At 42.8% G+C, this 17311-nt stretch overlaps 1 protein-coding gene across 1 annotated transcript; it reads left to right on the forward strand.

The window, feature by feature from the left end:
* Positions 1–10635: 10635 nt before the first annotated feature.
* Positions 10636–13207, forward strand: LOC109550163 (spermatogenesis-associated protein 31A3-like). The gene is given in 4 exon segments (XM_019936213.3): positions 10636–11428; positions 11431–12607; positions 12609–12755; positions 12757–13207. Coding segments are annotated over 4 exon segments (2568 nt in total).
* Positions 13208–17311: the final 4104 nt, after the last annotated feature.

The following is a 17311-nucleotide window of genomic DNA, read 5'->3' on the forward strand; positions in this document are numbered from 1 at the left end:
GTAGAGTTCCCTGTGCTATGCAGAAGGTCCTTATTAGTTATCCATGTTATATATAGTAGTGTGTAGATGTCAATCCCAATTTCCCAATTTATCCTTCCCTGTCCTTTCTCCCCTGATAACCATAAGTTTTTTTTCTACATCTGTGGCTTTATTTCTGTTTTGTAAATAAGTTTATTTGTACCATTTTTTTAGATGCCACATATAAGTGATATCATATGATATATGTCTTTCTCTGAATGACTTCACTAAGTATGACAATCTCTAGGTCCATCCATGTTGTTGCAAATGTCATTCTTTCTTTCTTTTTTATGACTGAGCACTATTCCATTCTATATGTGCACCACATCTTTTTTATCCATTCCTCTGTTGATGGACATTAAGGTTGCTTCCATGTTCTGGCTATCATGAATAGTGCTGCAATGAACATTGGGATGCAGGTATCTTTCCGAATTATGGTTTTCTCCAGATATATGCCCAGAAGTGGGAGTGTTGGATCATATGGTAGCTCTATTTTTAGTTTTTAAGGAACCTCAATACTGTTTTCCATAGTGACTGCACCAATGTACATTCTCACCAACAGTGTAGGAGGGTTTCCTTTCCTCCACAATCTCTCCAGCATTTATTCTTTGTAGACTTTTTATGAGGGCCATTCTGACCAATGTGAGGTTACACTTCGTTGTAGTTTTGATTTGCATTTCTCTAATAATTAGTGATGTTGAATATCTTTTCATGTGTTTCTTGGCCATCTGTATGTCCTCTTTGGAGAAGTGTCTATTTAGATCTTCTGTCCATTTATTGATTGGGTTGTTTGTTTTTTTCGATATTGAGCTGCATATACTGTTTGTATATTTTGGAGATTAATCCCTTGTTGGTTGCTTCATTTGCAAATATTTTCTCCCATTCTGAGGGTTGTCTTTTATTTTGTTTATGGTTTCCTTTCCTGTGCAAAAGCTTTTTAGTTTAATCAGGTCTTATTTGTTTATGTTTGCTTTTATTTTCATTACTCTAGGAGGTGAGTCAAAAAGGATCTTGCTGCTATTTATCTCAGAGAATGTTTTTCTGATGTTTTCCTCTAATAGTTTTATAGTATCTGACCTTATATTTAGGTCTTTAGTCCACTTTGAGCTTGTTTTTATATATGGTGTTAGGGAAGGTTCCAATTCCATTCTTATACATGTAGCTGTCCAGTTTTCCCAGCACCACTTATTGAAGAGACTACCTTTTCTCCATTGAATATTTTTGGCTTCTTTGTCATACATTAGGTGACCAAAGATTCACGGGTTTATCTCTGGAATTTCTATCCTGTTCCATTGATCTATATTTCTGTTTCTGTGACAGTACCATACTGTCTTGATTACTGTAGCTTTGTAGTCTGAAGACAGGGAGACTGATTCCTCCAGTTCTGTTTTTTTCTCAAGATTGCTTTGACTATTCAGGGACTTTTGTGTTTCCATACAAACTGTAAATTTTTCTGTTCTAGTTCTGTGAAAAATGTCATTGATAATTTGATAGGGATTGCATTGAATATGTAGATTGCTTTGGGTAGATTTGCATTTTCACAATATTGATTCTTCTAATCAAAGAACATGGTATACCTCTCCATCTGTTTGTGTCATCTTTGATTTCTTTCATCATTATCTTATAGTTTTCTGAGTACAGGTCATTTACCTCCTTAGGTAGGTGTATCACTAGGTATTTTATTCTTTTTGATGTGATGGTAAATGGGATTGTTTCCTTAATTTCTCTTTCTGATCTTTCATTGTTAGTGTATAGGAATGTAAGAGATTTCTGTGCATTAATTTTGTATCCTGCAAATTTACCAAATTCACTGATTAACTCTAGTAGTTTTCTGGTGTCATATCTAGGATTTTCTATGTATAGGATCATGTCATGTGCAGACAGTGACAGTTTTACTTTTTTGTTTCCAGTTTGGATTCCTTTTATTTCTTTTTCTTCTCTGATTGCCATGGCTGGGACTTCAAAACTATGTTGAATAAAAGTGGTGAAGGTGGCCATCCTTGTCTGCTTCCTGATCTTAAAGGAAACTCTTTCAGGTTTTCACCATTGAGAATGATGTTTACTGTATGTTTGTCATATGGCCTTTATTATGTTGAGCTAGGTTCCCCCTATGCCCACTTTCTGGAGAGTTTTTATCATAAGCTGGTGTTGAATTTTGCCAAAATCTTTTTCTGTATCTATTCAGATGATCATATGGGGGGGGGTTGTTTTTTTAATATCTTTATTGGAGTATAATTGCTCTACAATGTTGTGTTAGTTTCTTCTGTACAACAAAGTGAGTCAGCTATCTTTACATATACCCCATATCCCCTCCCTCTTGTGCCTCCCTCCCACTGTCCCTATACCACCCTTCTATGTTATTACAAAACATTGAGCTGATATCCCTGTGCTATGCAGCAGTTTCCCACTAGCCATCCATTTTACATTTGGTAGTATATATATGTCAGTGCTACTCTCTCACTTCATCCCAGCCTCTCCTTCCCCACCCAAACCCCTGTGTATTCAAGTCCATTCTCCACATCTATGTCTTTATTCCTGCCCTGCCACTAAGTTCATCAGTACCATTTTGTTTTTAATTTCATATATGTGTGTTAGCATCTGATATCTGTTTTTCTCTTTCTTACTTACTTCACTCTGTATGACAGACTCTAAGTCCATCCACCTCACTACAAATAACTCAGTTTTGTTTCTTGATATGGCTGAGTACTATTCCATTGTATATATGTACCACATCTTCTTTATCCAATCATCTGTCAATGGACAGTTTAGGTTGCTTCCATGTCCTGGCTATTGTTAATAGCTCTGCAATGAACTCCATACTGTTTTCCATAATGGCTGTATCAATTTACATTCCCCCCAACAGTGCAGGTGGGTACCCTTTTCTCCACACCCTCTCCAGCTTTTATTATCTGTAGATATTTTTTTGATGATGGCCATTCTGACTGGTTTGAGGTGATACATCATTGTGGTTTTGGTTTGCATTTCTCTAATGATTAGATCATATGGTTTTTATTCTTCAATTTGCTCATGTGATGTATCACATTGATAGATTTGCATATGTTGAAGGATCCTTGTATCCCTGGGATAAATCCCACTTGATCATGGTGTCTGATTCTTTCAATGTGCTGTTGGACTTTGTTTGCAAGTATTTTGTTGAGGATTTTTGATTCTATGTTCATTCATGATATTGTCCTTTTATTTTATTGGCATTTCCCATGAGGTTTTGTTATAGCAGTCTATATATATGTGTGTGTGTGTGTGTGTGTGTATATACACACACACACACACACACACACACACACATATATACACACAAATGCTCCTGGCCTCTTAATTTCAAATACAATTTCCATTTCTTTCATTTGTACTCTCCTCTTCTTATGTTTACTGGTTTTGATATCATATTTGTGTATGGATGATATCCTGCTTTTACTGTATGTTTGCCTTTACCAGTGAGCTTTCCCATTTGTGATTTTCTTGCTTCCCCTTGTGGCCTCTTTTTTTTTTTTCCCCCCCTGCCTAGGGAAGTTCCTTTAGCATTTGTTGCAAAAACTGGTCTGGTGGTGCTGAATTCTATTAGCTTCTATTTTTCTGCAAAGCTTTTGATTTCTCTATCAAATCTGAGTGACAGTCTTGCTGGGTAGAGTATTCTTGGTTGTAGGTTTTTGCCTTTCATCACTTTAAATATATCATGCCACTCCCTTCTGGCCTGCAGACTTTATTCTGAACAATCAGCTGATAAATTTATGGGGATTCCCTTGTATATTATTTTTTGCTTTTCCCTTGTTGCTTTTAATATTTTTTCTTTGTATTTAAATTTTGTCAGTTTGATTAATATGTGTCTCCACATGTTCCTCCTTGGCTTTATCCTGTATGGGATTCTTTCTGCACTTTCTGGACTTGGGTGAAATTTCCTTTCTCATGTTAGGGAAATTTTCAACTATAATCTCTTCAAATATTTTTCTCTTTCTCTTCTTCTTCTGGGACCTGTATAATTTGAATGTTGGTGTGTTTAACATTGTCCCAGAAGTATCTGAGACTGTCCTCATTTCTTTTCATTCTTTTTTCTTTATTCTGTTCCATGGCACTGATTTCCATCATTCTATCTTCCAGCTCACTTATCCTTTCTTCTGCCTCAGTTATTTGGCTATTGACTCCTTCTAGTGTGTTTTTCATTTCAGCTATTGTATTATTCATCTCTGTTTGTTTGTTCTTTAGTTTTTCTAGGTCTTTGTTAAACATTTCTTGTATCTTCTTGATCTGAGCCTCCATTCTTTTTCTGAGATTTTGCATCATTTTTGCTATCATTACTCTGAATTCCTTTTCAGATAGATTGTCTCTCTCTTCTTCATTTAGTTGTTCTTGTAGGCTTTTTTATCTTGATCCTTTGTCTGCAACATATTTCTCTGTCATCTCATTTTGTCTACCTTACTGTGTGTGTGGTCTATTTTCCACAGGCTGCTTCTGGTGTCTGCCCTCTAGTGGGTGAGATTGGTCCAGGGCCTGATGTAGGCTTCCTGTTGGGAGAGACAGATGCCTGCCCTCTGGTGGATGGAGCTGTGTCTTGTCTCTCTGGTGGGCAGGGCTGTGTCAAAGTGTATGTTTTGGGGTGTCTGTGAGCTTAGTATGACATTAGGCAGGCTGTCTGCTGATAGGTGGGTCTGTGTTCCTGTCTTGCTTGTTGTTAGGCCTGAGGCATTCCAACACTGGAGCAGACAGGATGTTGGATAGGGTCAGGCCTTGGTGTTGAAATGGGATCCTCCAGGAGAGCTCACACCAATTAATATTCCCTGGGGCCTCCACTGCCACTCCCCTTGCCCCCACAGTGAGCTACATCCAACCCCTTCCTCCCCAGAAGACCCTCCAAGACTCCTACGTAGGTCTTGACCAGGTTCCGATGGAGGTACTGCTTTGTGCTGGGTCCCAGTGCATGTGCACCCTTGAAGAGTTTTTATTTCCTCCAGCCCTGTGGAGATCCTGCACTCAAGCCCCACTGGCCTTCAAGGCTAAATGCTCTGTGGGTTCTTCTTCCCCCTGCCTGACCCATAGACTGTCTTGCAGGGCTATTTTTATGTGGGAATATTCCTGTGTAGCCTGCATGGTTTTTTTTTTTTTTTTCTTTTCTTTTCTTTTTTTTTTTTTTTTTTTGTGTGTGTGCAAAGGCTATTTTTAGTATAGATATCTGCTACCTCTTTCCTTAGTGTATGCTGGCTGTTATCACCTTGATAGAGGGTTTGACTGGTGTTGTGGTGACCAGAGCCTGCACTGGATATTGAGTGGGGCATTCCCTTTCCTCTGTGGTTGTCACTGCCTTGTCAGGGTTGAGTTCTGATCCCTAGTCATTGGAGTAAAGGCCCTCAGATCTGTTTCTTAGCTGTGCTTCTGATCTGTGGTGTGAGGTAGGGAGGATTGGAGCACTCCCACTTGGAAAGAAACCACTGAGTATTCCTCCTATAGAGGTGTTCACCTGTGGGTATGCTCTGTTTTGTCTCCTTTCACCCATTGTGTGGGCTTACAAAGTACACTGCTGTTGGTACTGCTCTCAGTCCCACCTTAACCATGGTTATGCCAGCAACTGGCCCTGGTGACTCAGGCATCATTTTCACCAGGCCACTGGCCCAGATCCACCGAGGTCAGGTCCCAGTACTGCAGTAATTGTGTACCTGGACCCACTATGTGAGATATGGAGGCAGCTCAGACTCTGGCCTGGCCAAACCCCAGCATGTACGTGCCCACAAAACCCACAGCTGCTAAAGCCAGACCTGTCTCAACTTCAGGAGCACTTGTCCGCTGGGATGTTCCCAGGTGCTGAATTTAGGAAACCATAAGAGGGAATGTAATGCCATGATTTGCACAGCCATGAAGCGAGATTTCAGCTCTTCTTCCTTAGTTGCATGTTCCCTGGAACTCAGCTGTGGTTTCAGCCCCATCTCTGCATGTGGGCCACCCACTGACGTCTGCTCCCAAGGCTACTGGAGCACATGAGCTTGTCAGGCAGGAGGATGTAGAGGCGGCAATCAGGGCAGGCAGGCTGCCCAGATGAGAGGGTGCTGCGTGGCTATGGGATGTGCGAGCCTGTCAGGCAGGAGGTAGTCAAGGTGGCAAGCTGGGCAAATGGGCCACCCACACGGGAGAGTGCTGAGGTGATGATGGCTGGGGGCATGTGAGCCACTCTGGCAGGAGCCCTTCCTAGTGCCTGTGGAGGCAGGGGCCAGTGCATGAGGAGAGAGGCTGCAATGGTGGCCCCGCCCTTTGTGCATCACTCAATCATGGCACTTTTCTTCTATGGTGGTCTGGGCTTCCTCCAGGTATATTCCTTGTTGTGGAGCTCCTCAATCCTATCCCCTTGAGCTGTCTCCTCACAGCCAACATCATTCCCCTTCCTGGGTCTGTTTTTCAAACCCCACATTCCAACATTCAGCCCCCATGTGCACCAGTGGTCACCAGGGGCTGGGACATGCAGAGCTGTGGCCAGACCATTTGTGTAGGCCTCACTCTCTCCTGCCTGCCACAGACTGGTTGCTGCACTATTCTCTGAGCCACCAAATTTCTCCTTCTGCCCCAGCTTCTCTCCCCGCTGCTTCCCCAGATGCGGGAACCTCTTCTCATCTTCAGCTCTCCCCCCACCCCCGCCCAGGGTCACAGGTCACGTCCCACTTCATCTGCTCTTCCTTTTCCCTTCTTCTTTCTTTCATCCTACCTGGTTATGTGGGGATCTTTCTTGTCCTTTCAGGTGCCTGAGGTCCTCTGCTAGTGTTTATCAGGTGCTCTGTGAGAATTGTTCCATTTGTAGATGTATTCTTGATGCATTTGTGGGGAGATATGAACCCCACATCTTCCTACCCCTCCGTTTTCTTGACTGACTAATCAGCAGTTTGAGTTTTAAAAGGCCACATTTTCCTCCTTTTTTAACCTTGGTTTCAGGTTCTACCTAATTTAGCTAATTAGGCTCGGTCTCAGGTCATTGTGGTCTGTATTTACGTTTCTGATTTGTACCGATTTGCGAGACAAAGACAGTTGCTTTTAATTCCCCAAAGAACTGGCCTGTCACCTAAATAATATTAAAAGATTGATTTGCCCAACTACATTTTCTTTAATTTGCTTTTCTGTATCAGTGAGAAGATTTCCAACTAGACTGAAATTTCAGAATTCTATAGTCTAGAACTTTATGGTTTAATTTATCATACCTTCAAAACTTGCATAAGGCATTCAACAAAGACCCTCTTTCTGAGTGCACAGGTTAGACCCAGAGTAAAGTCTCCATTATTTATTTTTATTATCCCTTAAATATTAGCTCTCAGTTTTTACTTTATATTGTATAGGCTCAGGTGATCCCACTGGTTTCCTTTAGCATGTTTAATTAATATTTCCTTCATATGTCATCTTATAATATCAAGCAGGGGAAGAAGTCCCCAGTGAAACATCTCTATCCCACACAATATAATTAGGCAAAGGAGAGGTAATTATCTTATACAATGCCCATTTAAACATACCAATTTTTATAAACTTTCATCTCAATTCAATCAATTTTGTACCTTTGACTTTAGTTTTCATTAGGCTCCAATCAAGTCTTGGTCTTACAGGAGTTCTAAAATCTTTCCTTTCTTGTGTCCCCCAACCATTTTATCTGTTTTGTAGGAAAGACTCTGGGGTCCCCAGAGAGTGGTTTAGCCAAGGGACTCAGGCACTTTTGTCAATCTTTTAACTTGATTAATTGGTCTAACTTTTGCCCCAAGTAATTGTTGGTCAGGTATCTCAGTGTAATTTTACGTGTATAAAATTTATATATAATAAAGTATACATATTTTAAACTGGAGTAAATAGGGCAGACTTGTTTGGGTCTGACCCTTTAATGTTGAGCACAAGTAGGAGATCTCTTTGGCCCATCCAATCTTAGGTAGTTAGTTGTATCCAATCTTTGATTTATCTCATTAATGTCTGTTTTATTTATCACACTTTAAAATAACCATCTAAAGATTTCTTATTCATTTAGGAGAAGTTCCTTTAAAATTTCCACCTTGTTGGGAAAAAGTTTCTAGACTGTTCCTTCAGTTTTTTTCCCTGTTACTTAACCTAATTAACAATAATTATTCTAATGTTTTTATTAGCATCTGTAAGACCCATTGAGGGGAAGCAGAGACCACAAATAAGGTTTCCCAAACCAATTTTTGGGGTTTGTTTGAAACTAAAGGAGTTTTTAGGTTAACCATTATATGTCTAATTTTCAACATTTTTCCCCCCATATGAGCCAATAAAACAGCTGTTTATAATGAGAGCTCTCTAAAAATTTACCAATTTAGAAGTTTCTCCAATTTGAAGGATCCATTATCTGGCCATAAATGAGGTATACCTTAATAGTGACTCAAACCAATAAGACACAAGAGGCTTCCCCACAAAAGAGTGTAAAGGATGCTGTCTAAATAAGATCCAGAAAATTTACTCCCAAAAGTAGTTTAAGAAAGTAATGATCTTTGTAGTACAGGCTGACACAATGAAGGTTAAGATGGCAAAAAGCCCCTGAGAATTGGTACAGTCAGACAAAAGACTACTCAGAATCCCAGTGTATTTGACTGGCTACCAAATGTACACCATATAAGTACTTCTGGATGGTAGCGACCAAGTTCTCAAAACATACACACACACACACACACACACACACTGAAGTATATCAGATAGAACACTTATATTTCAAAGACACAGGAAGAGAAATGTAAGTTTCCCCTAGAAAGCCTTTTGTTTTTTTGAAGTCAGAATTCTGAAAAGATGTTTTTATCAAGCCAGCTTTTTCTAACTTAACTGCATATGCAATAAAAGAGGCTTATCTTAGTCATTTTAGGGCAAGATTTTCTTTAAGTCCCAAGTAAGTAAGCACTTGTAAATGTAAATTTTGTATGTACATAAACCTGGCCAGGGTATAAGTTGGAGGCTGGAAATCTGTTGTTCCTTTTTCTTTTGTATTGAAAGCTAAGTTCCCCATTCTGAGTTCAATTTGTGAAGATCACTTTTATTTTGACAAACTCTATTAAAGTAGCCAATTCAAGTAAGACAAGTTAGTCTTCCACCTAATTACCCAGTCCAAATTTTACTCAGTGTCTTTCACCTGAGCAAAGTCTTCCCAGTCTTTCAACTGAAGATAAACCAGTGTCTAAACTGAGCAAGATCTTCCCAGTGTCTTTTAAGTGAGGCTAATCCACTTGAGCAAAAGTCTTCCCAGTGTTTTTCTACAGAGGATAAGCTCTCAGTGTTTAAACTGAGTAAAAATCTTCCCCGTGTCTTTCACTGAGGATGACCCAGGTACTCCTTCTTGAAACCAAGTTTCAAGGATAACCTACTACTCGAGAAGAGTTTAACACCACTGAATAAAACTTGGGATCATCAACCAAAACAGGAGATCCAAGAACCAAGAGAGACTCGCCCAAATTCGTCCTGACTCTCTGAAAGTGGACAGGCCCAAGAAGCCTCTGCTGGTGCCAAGACTCTGGATCCTCATAGAGTTCAGGCAAAGAAGAAAAGTCTGCTCTGGGCCCCTTCATTGGTTGCCAAGACTGCTGACTGAAAAATATGCACAACCCAAAAGGAGAATTATGTTTTATTTGGCAGATTTTCTGAGGACTTAAGCCCAGAACACAGCCTGTCAGATCACTCTGAGGAACTGCTCAGAAGACCTAAGGGAGGAGTCAACAAAAACCAGGTAGTCAGAACATCAAAAGATTACTATTAATTAAAGGAAACTAGACATCTCAAGTTAAGGACTTTAGCACGTTTCTATGTATGAGAAGATGAAAGAATCTGGGCTTCTTGAAATCATTCCTTTGATGTGCCCCTTAACTCTAGAATCAGTACCCTGTTTTTCTCCATCCCGAATCCCCTCAAGGTGCACAGTTGAGGGTTCCTGCTTTGATGTCTGACTTGATGGCTGCAACATCCTTTGTCTACTGATATGGCAGGGAACATTTTTCATCCACAGGTAAGAAATTGAGGAGAAAATTAACATAATTCATGATATAAAACCATTACAATATTAAAAATTCCCAAATGTCAAACAAACATAAGTACCCTTGACCTGTAAAATGGAAGATGCCATAGAAGGGAAAAAAAGAAACAATAAAGAAAATGTAGAAAATAAAGCATAAAATAAGATGGCAGAAATCAATAACAGTAGAACAACAAATAAATCAAGGTAAATGTTATCATAAGATTTTTAAATTTCAAAAAAAAACCCCATCAAACAAAACATATTGAAAATAAAGTAATAGAGAAAATTTAGACAGCAAATATGAATACAAAGAAGACCTGTTAAGTAGTTAGTCAGACATTAGCAGCAAGGAGGTGACAGTGGTGAGAAAGACAAGAGGAAGAAATTGAGTCACACCCAGCCATCTGGGGACTCTCCCTTGACTCCACCCAGAACGGGCAAAACTATGGTCGTGTGGTGGGCAGCTTATCCTGATAAAGAGAGGCACAGTAACACGAGGGGACTTCTCCAGGCTGTGCATGCCCAGACCAGAGAGGCGTATAACCTATAGTAAATCCAAACTCATTATACCATAATTACAATAAATTACATGTGGTTTTGCCCCTCCCCCCACCCAGTAGGAATTTCTTGGGGATTCAAGGATGAGAGCATGCTCAGCTGGAGCCCACCAGCCATGCAGGGAGCCTGTGGAAGATACTGCTCCTGCCACATCCCTATTGGTTCCTCTTACCAAGTGCCATCTACATCTGGCCTCTTCCATTTCTCCAGGCCCAACGACCTCCTCAGTTTCTGTTCATTCACATACATCCCTGAGTGCCTCTCAGTCACCAGAGCTTTTTCTTCCACTGGATAGCCTTTCACCCCTGCCACTTGCTCTTTCCTCTCCCACATCATGTCTGCCTGATTCATAGGCCTGCCCTCTGACAGCCTCCTCTGCCCTACCACCACCAGACTCAATTCTGACTCTTACTTAGTGTGACTCTTCAATGGTACTACCACTGGGCACTGTCCCACAGAGGATGTCTCCACATACTCCTTGGTCATCTTCCATCATCCTAGCCATCTCAGGCCTTGGCCACTCAAGCTGTCCAATTTCAGCCCTGTCCTGGTGGCAGGCAGCTACCAAATCCTGGTGCCTATCAACCTCATCACAGAGCAAGTCCCAAAAAAAGCACCTTTCCCACAACCCACCAGAGGCCTCATTCTGCGTAGGCCCCACAGACAGACAGATAGAGCTGAGTACCCCTCCTTTGCTCAACTCTGATGACCAGAACCTCCTGGAGATACAAGTCACAAACAGAGTTGAGATCAAGATTCGGAAGGAAAAAGAAAACAATGGATCACATCTAAAACAAATGAGCCCAAACTGCCACCTGAATTCTTTGGGGAATATGCTGAAATCACTAGGTACTGAGCAGAACACTACAACCCCCAAATTTTCTGGAGCATAAAAGACAAACCAGAGCAGCTGCCTTGTCTTCAGCAGTTCTCATATCCCAAGGTCTTGGGGGACCATCTACAGCAGAAATATAACCAGTTTTTCTGGGGTCTCCCTTCTCTGCACAGTGAATCCTTGGTGGCTACTGCCTGGATCTCCGAGAGCTTTTCAGCACCACAGTCTCCTTCTTTCTTATTCAATGGAATTTCAAATGCCTGCCCAGTTCAAATGCAAGCTAAAATATCTCCACTGCTTTTCCAGTTCCAGCCCCTGTCCCATCTAGAGTTCCAATCTCGACCCTTTATTCCAACAATACCTCAATTCCAGCCTCCACTTCTGGCTCAGGTCCAAACCCAGGCACATCTCAAATCCTCTCTCCCAATCCTACCACCTTCTTCTCTACCCCAGATTAGGGCCTGTGGAGCACCTTGCCCTACAGCCCAGAATAAGGTACACTTTCTTACCCCAACTGGGATTCAACATTCAGAATGGTCCTTGTTGCAGAAGCAACTAGAAAATGGGTGGGCTTTATCTTCTGTAGTCAAAAGATCTCAGGAACTCTTTAGTGTCTTCACTTCCAACATTCCTGAGGACAGCTGGGTTGCCTCCATCCTTCCTGAGAATTTTCCAATCAGTCCTGAGCTCCAGAAGCAACTGAAAGAACACTTCCAAAAGTGGCTCATCCAACACCGGTGGGAGCTGCCACAAAGGATCCAAGAGCCTTTAGAGATAAGGCAGCTTCAGGGAGAATTACCAGGGACATGCCAGGCAAAGGACAAGCATGGACCCTCACAGCCCTCTTTGTTTACAGGTGAAAGCAACAAAGATGCACAGAAGGTGGGGTTCCGGCTAAGTCAGGAACTGGGCAAGGGCCTGGGACATATTCTGGGGAAGATCCCAAAAGATCTCTCCAGAAGCTCAGAAAGCTCCCTAGTGAAGTTTAAGGAGGTGAACTCTGAGGAGTCAAAAAGTGACTTGAGGCTCTTGAGGAGTGACTCAGGAATTGATTTACTAAGGAGCTTAGACAAGAATCTAGAAAACATTTTGAAAGGCCATTTGGGCAAAAAGTTGGGGCAGATCAATGAGGGTTTGATTCCTGTGAATGTGCATCAATCCTGCCTTGTCCTCGAGCATGCTTCTCCCAAGTCCAATATTCACATGGAAACCAGAAATCTTGAAGGGTTGGGAACCCTGTATGAACACCTCCTGTAGGGTTTCCTTCCTTGATCCAGACACTCGAGAGGTGCTGGAAGCACATATTATAAGGTTTTTGGTAAAGCACAGGTGGACCCTACCCCTCAAGGTCCTCAAGCCCCTAAATCTAAGTTGAAAAAGTTTCAACCCTCCACCATTCTGCAGTTTGTCTTTTCCCTTCAGCCACCTGTGTATCTGGGTCCCACTCAACAGTCAAGTTTGCTGAGTTCCTGGGAAAACCTCCTCAGGCTAATTCAGGAGAGGAGGTGATAACAGGAGAGTCAGTTCCTACCCTGATGAGGCCTCTCCTTGTCCCCTCACTTGTGTGTAAGGAAATCCAGAGTGCCCTGAGAGGGATTCCATCTGGTGACTACCATGGGCCCTCAAAGGCTTCTCTGACTGGACAGGAGGGCAGGCCACCTTCTCCATCCCTCACACTCAGCCTTGTGGGCAGAACCTGGAAGAGTGAGACTGTGAAATGGGTCAAGAGGGACAGCCAGGTCCAAGTTCAGAAATGGTCAGGAATGAGCCAAGAGAGGAGAATGGTGGCCAGGCCTCACGAGACCCCTGCCATAGGGTAACAGTGATGGAGGTGAACTTAGGATCCCAATCTTTGAGAGGTGAAGAGGCCAGGGAGTTGTGGAGGCCAAGGAGTCCCCTGCTCTTCAACCACAGTCTAGTGTTATCTTGGAAACCAAAGTGTTGACAAAATTCCAAACCACATATGTACATATGAGGAGTTTAGAGGTACCAGGGACCAGTTAAAATTTCCTACTACATAGAATGTCTGTTTTCCAACATCCAGGTGAGCCATGCCTTAACATGGAGGTTGCTAGTGAGTTTAAGTCCAAAGTAAAGGTACAATCAGACAACCAGCTTCAGGACTTTCCCAAACACATGTTCCTTGCTGCAGACAACTTGGCCTCTCAGGTGCCTCAGTGCCATCCCCAGAGAGTCCCCACCAGAGACAGGTTAGCTTCCCAGGAGCCAAGTGGTCTTATGGAAGCCCAAAAGAGCAACCTAGGGCATCAGGAGCCCAAAACTTCAGGACTCATGGAAGAGCCAGAGCAAGATGATTGCCCCTACTTACAAAAGAGAGGACTGTAGGAAGTATAAACCAGGAGAGCATGAAGAAGGGTTTAAAGAATTAGGGACCTCTCAAGCTGGAAGTATGAGCCACCCTGCCCAGGTCAGGGGAATAACAGACTCTGTTGGGAGCAAATGTCTCCAGTTCATGCCAGAGAAGAAACATAGCCCTCCAGAAAGCCTCTTCAGAAAAAGGATGAGGCTATTTTTAAAGTGGATTTTCCCCAATAAAAACTCAATGGTCGAGATGCTCTGCAAAAATTCAAGCCCATATCAGCCACTGCCCAGAGTCACAGATCAGTCAAAAGCAGATCAATCTTGAAGAGTGAGACTGCTGAGGGTCAGGCACTCATGACAGCTGTTGGACAGATCCTAGAAGAAAAAATAGCAATTCACCATGGACTTCGTGCCACAAAGTTAAATGAACACAAACAGGAATTCCAAGCCCCAGTATGTGGGTGTTTCTGCTACCATAGGCTTACCTCCTACCCAGAGCAAGGGAGAATGATGGGTTATATAGCCTGCAGTCATCAAGCCACCTCCAAGGACCAGAGTTGTTCTATCAGGGAAAGGGAAGTCAGACACCAACATAGTTTGAAAAGTGTAAGATTCGACGATGAGCAGCTGGGCCTAATGTGCCTCCCATCCTCGCCCTCCAAGAAGAGTCTGTTTCCAGTTAGTACCTGTCAGTATGGGCCAAGGATTCCAGGTACCCCAGCCCGCCATCAACACTGTCCAAGGCATTGTCATCTTTGGGGAGGTGTCTTGCCTGGTCAACAGTAAAATCCTTCTTTAGTCTTCCCTTTAGTAGGAAAACATGTCTCCAAGTAAAAATTCAGTCCATGTAGGGAAAATGATTTTCTCATTAGCACATCCAACATATTTAATGTTCCCCGATACATATATATATATTTTTTTTTCTTTCTTTCTCATAAGAGCATAGTGTAATGGCTGCTGTCTGTGCTGTGCACTTTGTCTTCTAGAAGGGAGGGGCATGGAGGGAGGTTGACAGTAGCATCACAAGCTTGCTCCTTGTCTCGTGTCCCTTCATTTCACCTTATAATACTGTCATTACACAAACCAAAGCTACTCTAACAATGAGATGGGAAAAACCTATGAAGCCCACACCCAAGGATCTGGTTCAACCAGTCTTTCTCCTTCTTCTCTGCTACTTTGAACTTTATACAACTGTAGTGGATAGGTTTACACGATAGGGCCGGACATTCCAATTCAGGCTCCAGGAAGTGTCAGAGCCAAGTGGATGGAAGTTTGGGGAGAATAGAGTATGGGCTCTGAGTTCAGAAGCAGGAGAAATCTTGCCCCTGGATCTCTTGGTAGGCAATATACAACATCTGCTCTTAAGAGCTCCTTCTTTCTCTGATTAAGGCTGGGATTGAGATATGCCCTATGAACCCCTTTTAGCTTAGCCATAAAAAAATGTACAGCATCACCCTCCCCCACCTCTGTTTTTCCTACACTTTAGAGCAGCAGCAAGGATGGCATTTCGAGCTCTGTGTGTGTAGGTGGGGGGAGTATCAGGGAGGCTGCTGAGGGCTGTGTTGAGCCCAGTCCCATATAAATGAATGGCTATGTTCATGGGTCACCTACCTTCCACTCTATGTTAACCCCAGAGAAGGAGTTTTGGATGAATGGAATAGGGGTGTGACTGTGTGTAGTAACTATCTGATGGTCAAACACTGTGAATTTAGGGTGGGATGTAGGTGTAGAAAAAACATTGGTTCCAAGGAAGGAGCAAAGTGGTACCATATTCCCATAAATGTGCAGTGAAAGAGCAGCCCCCTGACATACAGCCACCATCTAAAGGCCTAAAGGGGAGGAAAAGTTAAGGGTCCAGTAGCTCATCATAGCCCCACCCCAGGGTCTCTACCCTATTCCAACTCTAAGATCACAGACCTAGAGAAACCACCTTTAGGTCAAAACAGAAGGTCAAACTTATAGAAGTAAAGCAAATCAGGGAAGGTTAATCTCTTAATACTATATTTAATAAGCTTACACATCATCACCTCTTGACTTTTAGAAAGGATAACTTAGCAATAGGTGTAAAAGCCAGGACTAGGGAACGTGGGATGTGACTCCTAGTCTGGTGACCTTCACATAAACACATGGCCCGAGGACTGCTCCAGGGGAGAGGTGGGGACTGGCTTGTGATTGTGTAGTAAGCCTTGCCTGTCTCCCAGTCCTTGATCACCCCAGAGCCTGGCAGGTGAAGAAACAATCAGACAGGATTTGTGGTGGTGTGGAGGTGACCTGTGCAAAATGGATGGGGCAGGGTGCAATCCAGGAGTGTTCCACTGATCTGTTTCTAGCACAGCTTTTCTTGTCTCCTGACCCCCATCCATATGGAAAAGCAGGGAGATGAGGAAGAATTTCTCTAGAGTGATTTGGCACTTTCTGCCATGTGCAGGGCGCATGGTGGACACAGCTCCAGGTGGTGTCTTTCCCATTGTGGAGATTTCTGTTCCAGCTGATGCCCCTGATCCAGATGACAACAGAAATGGACCCCATCCCCCATACTAGTCAGGCCCCTCAACATGTGGAAATGCTGGGACCTGGGGTGGAGGGGGCAGAGTGAGCACAGGACTGCTGACACCCCTGGTTTCTCCCTGGAGCCAGGCCCTACCTCTGGGCCCCAATTCCCAAGGCAGCCTCCAGAATGGGCAGAGCAGTGAGAGTGGAGCCAGGACTTGTGGGAGGGGTCGGTACCCAGAGGAAAGAGTTGACAGGGCTGTGACCTGAGCCTGGCTGCTGCTGGGTCCTCTCAGGGACACCCAGAAGTGAGTTCTGGGAATATGGGGAAGTTGGACTTGGACCCCCCTGACTCCTGCTGGGAGAAGTGCCACAGACAGGTGATGCTGATGGAACAATAAGAAAACAGAAAGAAGCAAGTCCCTTTGTACTTCTCTTGCTGCTCCGTCTTCCATAAGGTACAGTAAGACAAGAAATAGAGAGACCAAAAGAAAAAAGAAATGGAGAGACCCAGAGACGATACACAAAGACTTCACAGACACACCTCTAAAGAGAGACTTCTCACACAAACACCTTTCTCAGAGATCACATACTGAGACCTCACACAGGGAGGGACCTCATGTTGCCTCACAGACCCTCAGACAGAAACCTAGCACAGATTTAACAGATTTCCCAGAGATACCTTCCAAAGGGACCTCATACAGAGGCTTCACACAGAGATCTCACCCAGAGACAACACACAGAGACTTGGTACAAAGACCACACAGAGACTTGGCACAAAGACCTCACAGAGACCTCACATCTATTCTTCAGTATCCATTGACAAGTCTTTCTTAGTGAATATGAAACCACTTAGCAAACTGGCAGCATGATAAATATATTATCAGTTGTGCCCCTCTGATATCCACCAGACACTCATTGTCAGCATTACTCTAAATGGGGAAATGTTTGAGAAGTTTTGTTCTTTTGTAAGGTCATTGCCTCTGAACAAAAGAATTATACATTCTACATGTAGATTTGCAAATTTCATTCTTAGGTGTTCATTAGCTTGAAAATCACAAATTATATTTTTTTATTTATATTTGTTTTAGAAGAATGAAGAAAATAATGTT

The sequence above is a fragment of the Tursiops truncatus genome, chromosome 6, assembly GCF_011762595.2.
Source record: "Tursiops truncatus isolate mTurTru1 chromosome 6, mTurTru1.mat.Y, whole genome shotgun sequence".
Taxonomy (NCBI): Eukaryota; Metazoa; Chordata; class Mammalia; order Artiodactyla; family Delphinidae; genus Tursiops; species Tursiops truncatus.